We start from the raw sequence: 12,802 nt of genomic DNA, 5'->3' as shown, positions 1-12,802 counted from the left end.
GTTCTACTTTAAACCTCGCGATCGCGTCATCTTCGTCGTTGCAAGCAAACAACCTCAACTATTAAAGGTGCGATAAACGAAACGTGATACGTTAGTCGGTCGGAGAGCATCTCAAGAAGAGTTCAATGGCTTTTTGGCTATGAGAATTTGGAAGTCATGGGGGTTCGACACCGGGTGACCGTCTTCTCGCTTATAACGCTTGTGTTGTTATTGTGGCTGTTTTCTGGACGAAGTTACGGCCAACCTGTGCGAAAATGTAGTGGCAACAAGCCATGCCAGTCCCCGCGACCTCCAGTGGTCCTCGGTAAGTGTTTACTGTATTTCTCTGTCTGCCTTTGCTTCATATTGCCTCTGGTAAATGTCAACATTTAACGACGTGAGATGGGAAAGACTCGGCGGCCGTAAGAGGACTGACTGACTTCAATTGTCATTTGTTTCATTTCTGCAAATCACTTGAGGTGAATCAAATAGTGGTTCGAGTAAACAAACTTAAAAATGGCATCGTGCCTGGATCGTTCAGACAGTGTACGTTTAAAATGATATTTACGCCACATAGAACTGTGTAGCTTGACTGTGACGCGATTCCAGTCATTTTTACCTTTTTACTACATCATTACTTCGACGGATTAATTGAATTGTTTAGGTTACCATTACAAAGTCCCCAAGTCTTAAATATACAATGTGCAATTGTTTTCTCCGTCAGCAAACGAGTGTTTACAGTCCTATCACGAGACTGATTTTATGCACCCAATCATATTTCGTTAAGAACATTTAAGCCAATCCCTTCGTTTATCTGCACAATGCATCATGTGATTCTTTTCCCTCTGATGGGAAGGGGTCGACAGTAAATCCTGTTTAAACGTCATGACCATTCTATTCGCCCCCTGCCCCCTTGATCAAATTAGTTGAGTTTGTGGAAACCTTATCTGACCAGTGCGTACTTATTCTGTTGACATGATCAACATCATAGTGTGAGTGGCTGCCACAACCGGTGTGCCAAGATCTCATGGCTTGATTAGCATTGGAATATTTCTACATACTTTCTCCCATTGTTATTTTTCCCCCATACAGACTACCCTTCTTCCTTAAAGAAATGTTTGTGACAAAGTCACACATTTATCATTCACAGTTGAAAAATGAAAATGAATGTGGGTGCAAAATCGCCATGTGGACTCAAGTGAAACGTGAACTCTGAAAATTATCTGTAGGTGAAGGCATCCAAACAACATGTTGCACTGTAAAAATAGCAGCAAGACAATTCTTTACAGTACCACTTATAACAGTACACCAATGCAATCAATCTATCTAGATAAGTGTGTGTGGGTGGATGTATACAGCATAGTGGACAACAGGTTAGTTTTTCCGGCTCACAGCACGGATGTCCAGGGTTCAAATAATCTTTCTTTTTGCTGATTGCAGTTCCGGGAGACCTGGGAAACCAGCTGGAGGCAAAGCTGGATAAACCCAGCGTGGTTCATTACATTTGTTACAAGAAGACAGATACCTTCTTCACTTTATGGCTCAACCTGGAGCAGCTCGTGCCTGTTGCCATTGACTGTTGGATGGACAACATAAGGTATTACACCTGTCAATTAAATATGCTGCCGTCAATATCTTACCTTTGTAATTTCTTGGTTTTGTTTTCACTGTAGATTAGAATGCCCACAAGAAAAAACAAAACCCGAACAAATTCAGGAATGTCGCTCCAAGTCATGCTTTTCAATTCCCCAATAAATTCGGGAATGGCAGTGAATGAGTTAATGGTATTTTGATAAGGAAAATTCATTTCATAACGCGACTAAATTTTAATACCAAATGATACAACAAATTAAACAATTTTGTCAGAGTAGCTCTCATTTTGCTTTTCCCATGTCCGTTAGTTTTGTCAGTGACATTGATTTTTATTTATTCATTGTTCAAGTGGTGTTTGATTAAGGCATAAAAATGAATATTTTAAAGGGAATCTTTCATAGAGTGCTGCTGAGTGAATGAAAAGTATAATTCAGTTCAACCCATTATGGTAAGAGTTTGAAACTTTCAACCCTGACCAGTTGTGCCACACTTTTTGTCACTTTAGTGTCATTCAATGAAATTGAGTTGTGCTGAAGACGCTAAATCAGTTTAATCGTGCTTGTGAGTAATTATCCATATGTGCTTTGTCTGTTTGTTGACATTCCTTGAGCTGTTATCCATCTCCGATGTGTATGTCCTTCCAAAGGTCAGTTCTCCCAATGCAAACCTAAATTGTGTTAATCCCTAACAAGTAAAAATAAACAAAAACAACCACTCTCTTCGGAATTGGAAAAACTTTCCTGTATTTAAAATTCCCCCATTAATAACGCTTAACTAGAACTGAGCAGTTTCTGAAATCAATGTTTCTAGCGGCTTATATGTAATAATAATTATAATGCATTTCATTTGTAAGAGAGAAACAGAAACGCAGTTTATTTTCTGGGTTCGATGGAACAGCCCACCCTGCGGAGGTTGATGGCACCATATTTCCTTGATCCATTCCCCATAAACCAGAAGCTAGCTGGCTAATTAACCCCCCAAAAAATTACAATGCTCCAGATCAGCTTTGACTGATGTATGTGTGCCACAAAGCGCCATATTTGTTGCTATATACATGCACATTCTAAAAGAGCTCAAAACAAACAAAAAAATCTATTGATCTTTCAAGATATTTACTCCTGTACTGTAGCCAATTAGTCAGAATGGACAACAGAGTCAGTCCGTGCGCAGCAGAATAGAATCTTCTTCTTTTCCTTTCGGGTTTTCCCTTCAAGGGGGTCGCCACAGCGAATCAGTAACCTCCATCTTCAGAGGTATGATACGCATGTTTGTTTTGGCCAAGCTTTTACGTCGGCTGCCCTTCCCGACACATCCCTTATCACATCCCCCTTATCCGGGCTTGGGACCGGCACAAGAAGACTTATATCCCTTTGTGGCTACAGAACAAGCAACTCGCTCAGTAAACGGCTCCCAAACACAAAATGGTCATCAGCACAACAATCAAAAAAAGCAAAACTATACTCACCATTTGATGACAATACTCTGATTATTATTATTATTATTATTATTATAAAATAGTTCATTTTATTTCAACAATAAAATAATAACACTGTTCAAACGAAGTGCCTAAAATATATTTGATAAGATTATTTTTAAAATGTTGTATTTTTCCCCTGTAATGTCATCTTTATATACAGTATTTAGATTTTTGTTTCACCTATAAAAGCTTGGATCGTAAAGATTTCAACCTCATGTTATTAAATATTCCTAAATATGTTACATAATATATCCGTTATTATTACAAAAACCTAATGTGGTAGAGAAAAAAAAAACAATTCCATTTAAAAATGTAGGGCTTATAATAATTTAAAGTTCTAAAATATTTATTAGAATAAAAACTGTAAAATTATTCATTCATTCCTGAACCGCTTTAAACTCATTGGGGTCAGGTGAACAAGTCAGTGAATAATGAAACACTTATGTGTGCAACTAACATTTACATTAAGCAGCGTCTAACCTTGTCACTAGTTTCGGCCTTATTTGTAGTGCAGCCGTAATTTTATTGATCTCTCATTTGAAAAGAGGTCTTGGAATAGATTGGAAATGTTTCTATCATCATTGATCTGTCCACTGGCTAAGAAAGCAAGCGCATTGAAGTGCATTCTCCTCCATTTTCTGTCAACATGGACCTCCAAACAAGGAAAAAAGGGATGTTTCACTTTCAATTTATTTTATTTTATTTTATTTTATTCTCACAATCAGACTAAGCCGAGCTAAGATGTGCACTAAATAATAGTGTGAGGCTTGCTGGTGTTCATTAACTCATTCACTGCCAATGGCGAATTTATTCTCAAATTGAAAAGTGTGACGTCGAACGCCATTCCCGAATTAGTTCGGGTTTTGTTTTTTGTTTTTTCTTGCTGGGGTGCCGATAAAGCGCTGGCCAGACATCTGGCAATGTTTTTTCCCTTCAACAAGGGGGCAGCATTTGTCTTTTATCCATGTTTGTGCTTTGTTACAGCTTGAGTTGTTGTCAATATGTATTGGATTTTTACAGCTGGCCCCATTTCAAGCTCATAACTCCAGACCCATCTAACTTAGGAAGTAACACTTTTTTTCTGATGAAAGAAGAGAGTCTCAGGTTTATAACGCTGTATTGAATGTGCATGCAGTCCTCCAACTCAATATTCTGTGGGTCCTGTAATTTAAGCGAAAATGACAAATACCCCGGCTCTAGAGTGGACACATTTTTGCACATCGTCTGGCAGCGAATGAGCACCATTTACCGGAATTCTGAATTGGAATTTCTGTCACTACTTCTTTCTGTTGACCAATTAAGAGTTGACACAATCTACAATGTCATCATATGAATGGGATTAATCTTGCAGTCAATCAGGAAACAACTACAGTGTAGGATAGTCAAGACCAGAAAGGGAAAGATGTCCGTCTGGCAAGCGCAGCAATCCCATTTTTTCTATTGTTGGCTTCGCACTGCAGAACTACAGAAGCAGAACTAACACCGAAGTCAGGGTTTCCTTTTGACCCTGTGTATGTGTGTGTGTGTGTGTGTAGGCTGATCTACAACAGGACCACACACAGTACCTCATCACCACCCGGGGTAAACATCAGCGTACCGGGATTCGGCCAGACATACTCAATGGAGTATCTCGACCCAAGTAAACGCAATGTGGGTAAGTGTGGAAGGATGCGAGTCTGCTCGCAGTCGGTCCTGAATGGCCGCATTCACAATCATCACACTGTACCTCAATTCTCATTCCGTAGAAAGTTAATTTCAGACTATTTCTTATCAAAACAGAGAGAATATCAATTGTCTTTTCTTGATGCTTCCGTCAAATCATTGTGGCTTGTAAATCGGCGAAGACCATCTTGTCTTTCAGAGTGGCTTACTGCACATAGATGAACTGACCTCATATTTGCCGAGAAAATTGTGATGTGAAATACCATATTTTCTGGTGTATAAGGCGCACCCAAAGCCTTGATTTTCTTCAAAAGATGACTCCTTATACGCAGGTGTGCCTTATATGTGAAGTAATATTGAGCCACAACAAGTCTTGCAACGACTGTCAGCAGCCCGCGACTCCATTTCCCCTTGCAGAAGAAGTAGTTGGGAACCCGTAGCTTCCAATGTAGCGCCTTATAATGTGTTTATTTCGAAAACATTTTTCATTCTTTCAAGATGCGCCTTATAGTCCGGTGCGACTTCTATGTGGAAAAGGTTTGAAAAACCGAATTCATTGGGGGTGTGCCTTATATATATATATATATATATATACTCTGGTGTGCTTTACACACCAGAAAATACGTTACTCTCAAAAAGCTACCAATGCTTCCATTCCACTAAAAGGTGCTTCTGCTCTTGTCTGCCTTTTTTCGTAGGTTTGTATTTCTTTAACATCGCACAGGCATTGGTGGACTGGGGCTACACCCGAGGTGACGATGTAAGAGGAGCTCCGTATGATTGGAGAAAAGCACCCAGTAAGCAAAGGCTCGTTTCATAAGCAGCTCGTCCCATTGGCTTCTCCATTTTGACTTTGAGATGCTTTTTTTTTTTGCTTCCTTCCCAGATGAGAACAAGGAATACTTCCTGGCGTTACAGCAGATGATTGAGGAGATGGCAACGAATGCGGGCAGGCCCGTGGTTTTGATCGCTCACAGTATGGGCAACATGTACACGTTGTACTTCCTCAACCAGCAGCCGCAAGCCTGGAAAGACAAATACATTCAAGCCTTTGTCGCTCTGGGAGCGCCGTGGGCCGGCGTGGCCAAGACGCTACGTGTGATCACCTCTGGTGAGCAAAAAACTTTTTTGGGAGTAGTACCAGACCACTACAAGTCCACAATCTGAGCAAACCTTTACTAAAAATATTGTTATTATTTGTAGTTATACAGTGAGACCTCAACTTACGAACTTAATTGGTTCCCAGACAGAGTGTGTAAGGCGAAAAGTGTGTATCTCAAAAAAGATTTTCCCATAGGAAACCATTAAAATGGGAATAATCCGTTCCCGGGTTTCCATAAAATATACTTTTCAACTAAATAAGCCTTAAAACTACACACAACATACCTTATTCTATGTATAATAAATGTGCTATTGTATTGTAATGAAAGAAATACACTGAATTGTATCATAAAGTCACTTTATTTACATTTGTGATGGTCATTTATGGCTTGATGGAATGGCGTTGGAGGTCGAAGGTCAAAGGGAATTGCTGTTTGGAAAGAGAGGCGCATTACATGAGGACTGTAATTAAAGAAATAAACTGTGCTGTAAAATAAAGTTTTATTTACCTTTTTGATGGTTGTTGATGGCTTATGGAAGGAGAGTCACCTTCCATAAGGACTGTTGGTAACTTAACCTCTGGTGCTGTTCGGTCGTGTGCTTCCGCCAACGATCACTCCGCCAGCCGTGGTGGGTGTGTATTATGAAAATTGTGCTTATTATAAGGTTTAATTTTAATAAAATTGACGTTTGTAAGACAAAAAGTTTGTCAGTTAAGGTGTTCGTAAGTTGAGGTCTCACTGTATTTGATATGGCTTTGCGAATAATTAGTCCTCGAGTGTAGTCTTTTAGTTGAGTGGCAGATGACCAGGTCTTTGGCGCATACCGCCATCGACTGTAGAGGATGCACAAAGCATTTCCACTTATAGTCACCGCCAGTAGCGGGCCGTGGATTTCATCGCTAGGCCTTCCGTAGTGCTACGTCTGAATCAATCCATACTGAAAAAAGTGTGTTGTGGTTTACTACAAGTCCACTACAGGCTACCATTAGCTAGGAAATAACTGACAGACCTTTCTTTTTCTGGAAAAGTCCGTCTTAAAATTGGCTTTAACAGTATTCCTGCAACCAAATCCATTTCTTCTCCTCCTTCAGCCATTGTTGGTTGACAAAACTGCTATTAAATCAACACAATGTATTTGCTTATGCAGCTCTCTACCGATACAGTGTGCTAGCTCTGGCCAGTAGGCTCTTGTCACTTGCGGCGAGTGATAAGAGCAGTTTTCGCAAACTATGATTGGCTAGGCACTAGCAATCATATTATGACATCGCCTTCTTGAAGGCGTTGGTAACCCTTTTATGTTGCCAACTTCTGATTGGTTCGAGCAACATTTTGATCGACACATTTGATGTGACCCTGGTAATAAGCGGTAGCTGAAATGTGATTGGTTAAATGCTTAAATACGAAAACTCACATCTGGAAGCAGCGCAACAGGGGAAAAGTAATGAAAGGAAGCCGAAAGACAATGTGGAATTATTTCATAAGAATTCATGGACAAAATATAATTAACATCGGTCCGTGATTCAGATATTTTCAGGCCAGCAGAGAAGGCTTTGCAGGCAATGTTTCTGTCTGTCATCAGCGACATGGGCATCCATCAATCCATTGACGGTCGATAATCCAATTATGTCAAAGTGTAATCCCGTTTTTTTGTTTTCCTTGTCATTTTCGAAACAGTACTGATAAAATGCAAACCGCGGATATTCACGGGCTTATTTTGTACATTCCAAAACAATAAAAGTTCAATGTGCAGGAATGAATGTGACTATGATGACAGTTTTGAGTCGCTGAGTTTTAGTAGGGAAAGAAGAGTTTTGAAAACCACAAGTAGACATTTCATGATTTTAATGAGAAATAATCAGTGTTTTTTTTCCCCCATAATTGTCTAGCCTAAAGGCTTATCACTTCTATCATGTTGATAGTTAGAAAAAAAATAGCCTTGGGCCTAGGACTCAAAACAAAAGTTGTTTGTACAAAATTGTCTTTGGTAATATCACAGCCGTGTGCTTAAGTATGCGTGTTGACTTACTAAATATGTCGATGCGATTTAAAATGAAAGCCTGAGCTGGTTGCCATCCAGTTGCACTTTGTAATTTGATGATTAAGAGTCATTCAAATGTTACTGTATTTGTCTAAATCACACAATCACACATCCTTGTTTACTCTTCTTCTGAGCCGTCTACTTGAAGTACTTGAAAACGGGTTTGTTGGGTTTGTCTTTCAGGCGACAATAACGGCATCCCAGTTATCAGGCCACTGAAGATCCGCTCTCAGCAACGTACGGCCGTGTCCACCTCGTGGCTCCTTCCCTATTCCCACACATGGCCGAAAGATAAGGTATGTGTGGCTAGGGGTGAATTTATTATCCCTTACGGCTCCAAACACACTTTCAGGAAAACTTCACAGCAATCTGGTTATGATGTAATCATAGAGTTAGCAGTATGATGCTAGGTGCAGACTGGTGGAAAAAAATAATCTGTGGCGCCACGTCTCCTTTGCTGCGCAACTCTATGGGGATTGCTTCAAGCGCAGTGGTTGGTTGTGGGCTATCCTCTGACGCACGAAAGCAGGAAGTTCTGGTATGACAAAAACTGACGCTTATTGGAGTTTTTGCTGACAAAGTTTCTTGGATAAGAAGCGAAACGTCCGACACCTTCAAAGAAGTACAGATGACGGCTGAAGAAACCTTTTCATCGATGACGCTTATTGGCTTAGATTAGAAAGCTGCGCTTGAGAGTGAGAACACAAAGATAAATCTTAAAAGGGAAGGAATTGAAGTAAATTGTCCCATACTGTAACATTGAAAATGCGACACCAGAAGTAGCTGCATAAGTCTCTTACAATTACATTTCCCACAATTCTTCGCCACAGAAGCAGGAAGTGGTCCTAGTTTTGGTGTGACGAAAATATGGACGGCTGCTAGTGATTAGATGCGACGAGACCGCCGACACAAACGTTATAGGAAGGAATTGAAAAGATGACATTCACTGTTTCACCAGAAAGAGCATCAAACTAACACACCCTTGCCTCCGCGTGCAGGTTTTGATCCAGACGCCCACAACCAACTACACCGTGATGGACTACCAGCGACTATATTTTGACCTTGGTTTCAAAGACGGCTGGCTGATGCGTCAAGACACGGAGTCTCTGCTCTTTGACCTCACGCCGCCCGGCGTGGCCGTCCACTGCTTGTACGGCTCCGGCATTCCCACGTCGGAATCCTTTCAGTACACCTCCAAGTTCCCCGACGTGGATCCCACCGTTGTGATGGGCGACGGCGACGGGACGGTCAACCTGCTGAGCGCCACCCAGTGCAAACGCTGGGTGGGACGGCAGAAACAACTGGTGACTTTGCAAGAGCTTCCCGGGAACGAGCATGTCAACATGCTGCTCAACATCTCCACCGTGGCCTACATCAAGAAGGTGCTGTTCTAGTCTATGACGGGAAAGCTGCCGTGTCGTCTTCTACCCCTTCCAACCCCACCACCACCATTACCATTTTTGCTGCTTTGGTTTTTACCCTCCAAAATGCTTGGATGTCGATGCGACGCTGCCAAATGGAAAGACACAGCAGATGTTTTGAAACCTCCTTTTATAAGAGTATTACTATGAATAGCGAATTACCTATGTTTTCAAATAGCTGCTGCACAAGTGTTTTTGTTTTTAATTCAAGCATTTTTAAAGGAGTTTTATACAGTTGGTACCAGAATGTTGATGGATAAAATTATATTCTTGGTTGTCCAAGAATCAAAACATCAATGTGGTTATTGTATCAACGTGTATGTGGATTTACAGTATATATGTTAGTCACTTTTGATGAACCCAGATTTTTCACCTTTTATCATACGTTTGAGCTTCAAAGCCCAAATTCCCATGAATAATCATAAATGGATAATTCTATTTTTTTTTTTACTTTGTATGAAAATCAAGTAAGGTGACCCATTTGTCCAGTGCATTGCGCGTCGATGTCACAGTGCAGAGATCGTGGGTTCGATCCCAGTTCCGGCCTCCCTGTGTGGAGTATGCATGTTTTCCGTGGGCCTGTGTGGGTTTTCTCCGGGTATTCCGGTTTCCTCCCACATTACAAAAACATGCCTGGAAGGCTGATTAAACACTAAATTATTCCTAGGTGTGAGTGAGCGCGCTTTGTGGTTCATATCTGTGGATCTGCAGTTGGCAGGTTCAGGGTGCCCCTTGCCTACTTCCTTAACACGGCTGAGATTGGCTCCATGACCCGTGTGAGGATCAAGCTGATCAAAAATTTATACACGGAGGGATGGATGAAAATCAACATCCATCCATCCATTTTCCGTCAACTCGATTGGTGAGAAGTCATGCGGGCACAATTTTTAGTCTGTTAATTTTGGGTAAGTTTGAATTGTCAGCCATGTTTCAGATCCAACACGAAAAAGGTACAATTTAAATCAGGGATTGATAATATCAATACTTTTCAGCAATTAACGCAACTGATGATGAAAAGATTACCTCACCTTTGAGTTGGGGCTAATAAGCATATCACTGACTCGCTGCATGTTTCATTTCTCTTGATTTTTCTTTTGTGTTATGACTTTTGATTCCAAGTCCTTATGTTTAACCTGGACTGCACACTGGTTTCTTATGTATTTATGTTGTCAAATATTTTTCTCCAGTGCCAAATATACACTACTCACTGTAACCTATAAAATGATATCATATTTGCTTTGGTTTGTTTGGGTAAACAATGTTATTTTGACAGTCTTTTTATCTGTGACAGAATAGCATGCTGGTCTTTTTTTTAAGTTATCTTGCATTTTTCAGGGACGCAGTGTATTTCTTTTGCCTCTAGAGCAGACATGGGCAAACTACGGCCCGCGGGCCACATACGGCCCGTTAGGCTTTTTAATCCGGCCCGCCGAACGTGCCCAAAGTATAGTAAAAACAGTGTCTGAAACTCATGACAAAAAGTTAGCAGACAACAGGGAAGGTAAGTAAAAAGTTGCCTGCCCCATTTTTCACAACTTACAAAACAATGAAACAACAAATCACATTAAAAACATTGTCACAAAATAAAGTTTTTTTAAAATCAACAATGTACCTACGACAAATGCTACCTTGCTTAATTTACGGTAAATGTGCAGGGCCGTAAATTTTGCTGCAGTAGTCGATTGTCATTGTGGAGCACAATGCAACGTTTGCATTGCTTCCTACGAACCACTAAGCCCCTTTCATAAGTCTCACGTACACTTTACAGTCACGGTTTAATGTAAATTTGTAAGTTTTGTAGCGTCACATATGTTGTTAGCTTCTTTTGAATCTTTCTTCTGGGCTGAGGTTCTGTGCATCTATTTTGGAAAATGACATGCAATTGCACGACTTTATAACGCTTGCGAAAGTCCGGAAGAGAGAAGCAGGCTTCTGATTGGCTGCCGTGCCGAGTATGCAAATTTCAACTGCAGGTAGCCTATGTCTGTGTGCTCGGCGACGGGACACGTGTATTGTTTGCGCGTGAATGCGAGGGCGTCAGTCGAGAGTTTGTTGAGCGCGCATCAGGACAAACCATCTATGATTTGGCGGAATTTAACACAAGTAGGTATTATTGAGCTTGAATATTTCGTTATGTAATAATGTGTTTTGAATGTTGAAAGTGATTCCATTTTTCAATAAATATTGATTTCTTTAACTTTGCCCCTTCAATGAAAATTTATTAAAAACAGACGCAATCTTGATAAATCACAGTGCATATGTTATTTTAATCTATTTCCATTTCCTCCTCCAAGTATCTGCGAAATAGTATGTAAACGCCATATTCCTTGAGGCAAATTTATTAACTGATCAGGGATATTTTTCACATTTGAAAGACAGTTACTAAATTGGGTTGTAGTATTCTTACTGTGCTATGAGGTTTGTACACACTACATTTGAAGGACAACCGGCACCATTTTATTTGTTTCCCACTGACATCAGAAAAACGTTTTATAGCATCTAAAATACCCAAATCAGGCAGGCTGATATTTTTAGTTAAATGAAAAACACCAATAAAAATGACTTCAAATGAATCCGGAAATGGTCAGTTTCAGAAGGTCCCACACCCTTGTTTGTGACGTCACGCCAAGACGTCTTGCCTTTTATCGAGAATCAAAACAATGGCTTCAGATTCAGAGAAGATGCTTTCTTGTTACTCATCCAGTTATGAATATGATTCAAATAGTTCTGAAAAGGAAAGCATAAATGTTTGCAATTGATTCAAGGAGTCCTCCCATATCAATTCGAGCCGTCAATGACAGCAATGTAGCACCCAAAAAATGCAGAAGATTGCGCCCAAGCTCCGTTGGAAATGGGTTGATTTGTCAGCTGGGAATTTGTGTCAGCGAATATCAAATAGTTGTCTTGGTGCAACACACAACGATTCACCATGGCGTTATTTATGTGTTTTCCTTCTAATTTTGCCATCAACACGAAGTTTTCAGACCAAACAAAGTACCCAAAATGCATTGTGTGTCGCTTTCTCGGTCAGGGGCGGTCCAAACGTGACGTCACATGGGGATCGTCATCAACTCGAAAACAAGACTTCATGAATATTCAGCGCAAGTCTTAAAACGTAAACTATAGCTATATGCTGTGGAATCTTTGTAAAATATGCTCAGTCGAAGTCATTTGAAGTGATATTATACATTATGGACATAACTTGTCCGGTGGCGTCGGTTGTCCTTTAATGCTTTAGGTTTAGTATTTCCGGCCCAAACACTCCCTCCAAATGCTCCTGGCCCGGCCCCCTGTCAAATTTTAGAACCCAATGCGGCCCGCGAGTCAAAAAGTTTGCCCACCCCTGCTCTAGAGTCTAGACAATCAAGAAATGGTCAGAGGCTTTTTCAAAAGGTGTTGAAATGCAATGAGATTTCTTTTTCTGAGTAATTGAGTAACCTGATCACAATGCTGTGAAGTGTCAATTACTACTGCCATGGATAAAGTCTTTTAATCATTCGGGCTGACTTTTTATTTATCAAATGATTTT

At 40.5% G+C, this 12,802-nt stretch overlaps 1 protein-coding gene across 1 annotated transcript; it reads left to right on the top strand.

The window, feature by feature from the left end:
* The first annotated feature begins 17 nt into the window (after positions 1-17).
* pla2g15 (phospholipase A2, group XV) lies at positions 18-10,808 on the top strand. Its single transcript, XM_088997433.1, has 7 exons — positions 18-304; positions 1,420-1,576; positions 4,585-4,703; positions 5,410-5,508; positions 5,598-5,822; positions 8,036-8,148; positions 8,851-10,808. The coding sequence occupies exons 1-7, from the start codon at positions 157-159 to the stop codon at positions 9,244-9,246; spliced, it is 1,257 nt and encodes a 418-aa protein (XP_088853559.1). The 5' UTR covers positions 18-156; the 3' UTR covers positions 9,247-10,808.
* Positions 10,809-12,802: the final 1,994 nt, after the last annotated feature.

The sequence above is a fragment of the Hippocampus bargibanti genome, linkage group LG05 (assembly GCF_051943395.1).
Source record: "Hippocampus bargibanti isolate YZ-2025 linkage group LG05, ASM5194339v1, whole genome shotgun sequence".
NCBI lineage: Eukaryota > Metazoa > Chordata > Actinopteri > Syngnathiformes > Syngnathidae > Hippocampus > Hippocampus bargibanti.
The sequence above is the reverse complement of the archived record's forward strand: the minus strand, read 5'-3'. Positions and strand labels throughout refer to the sequence as shown.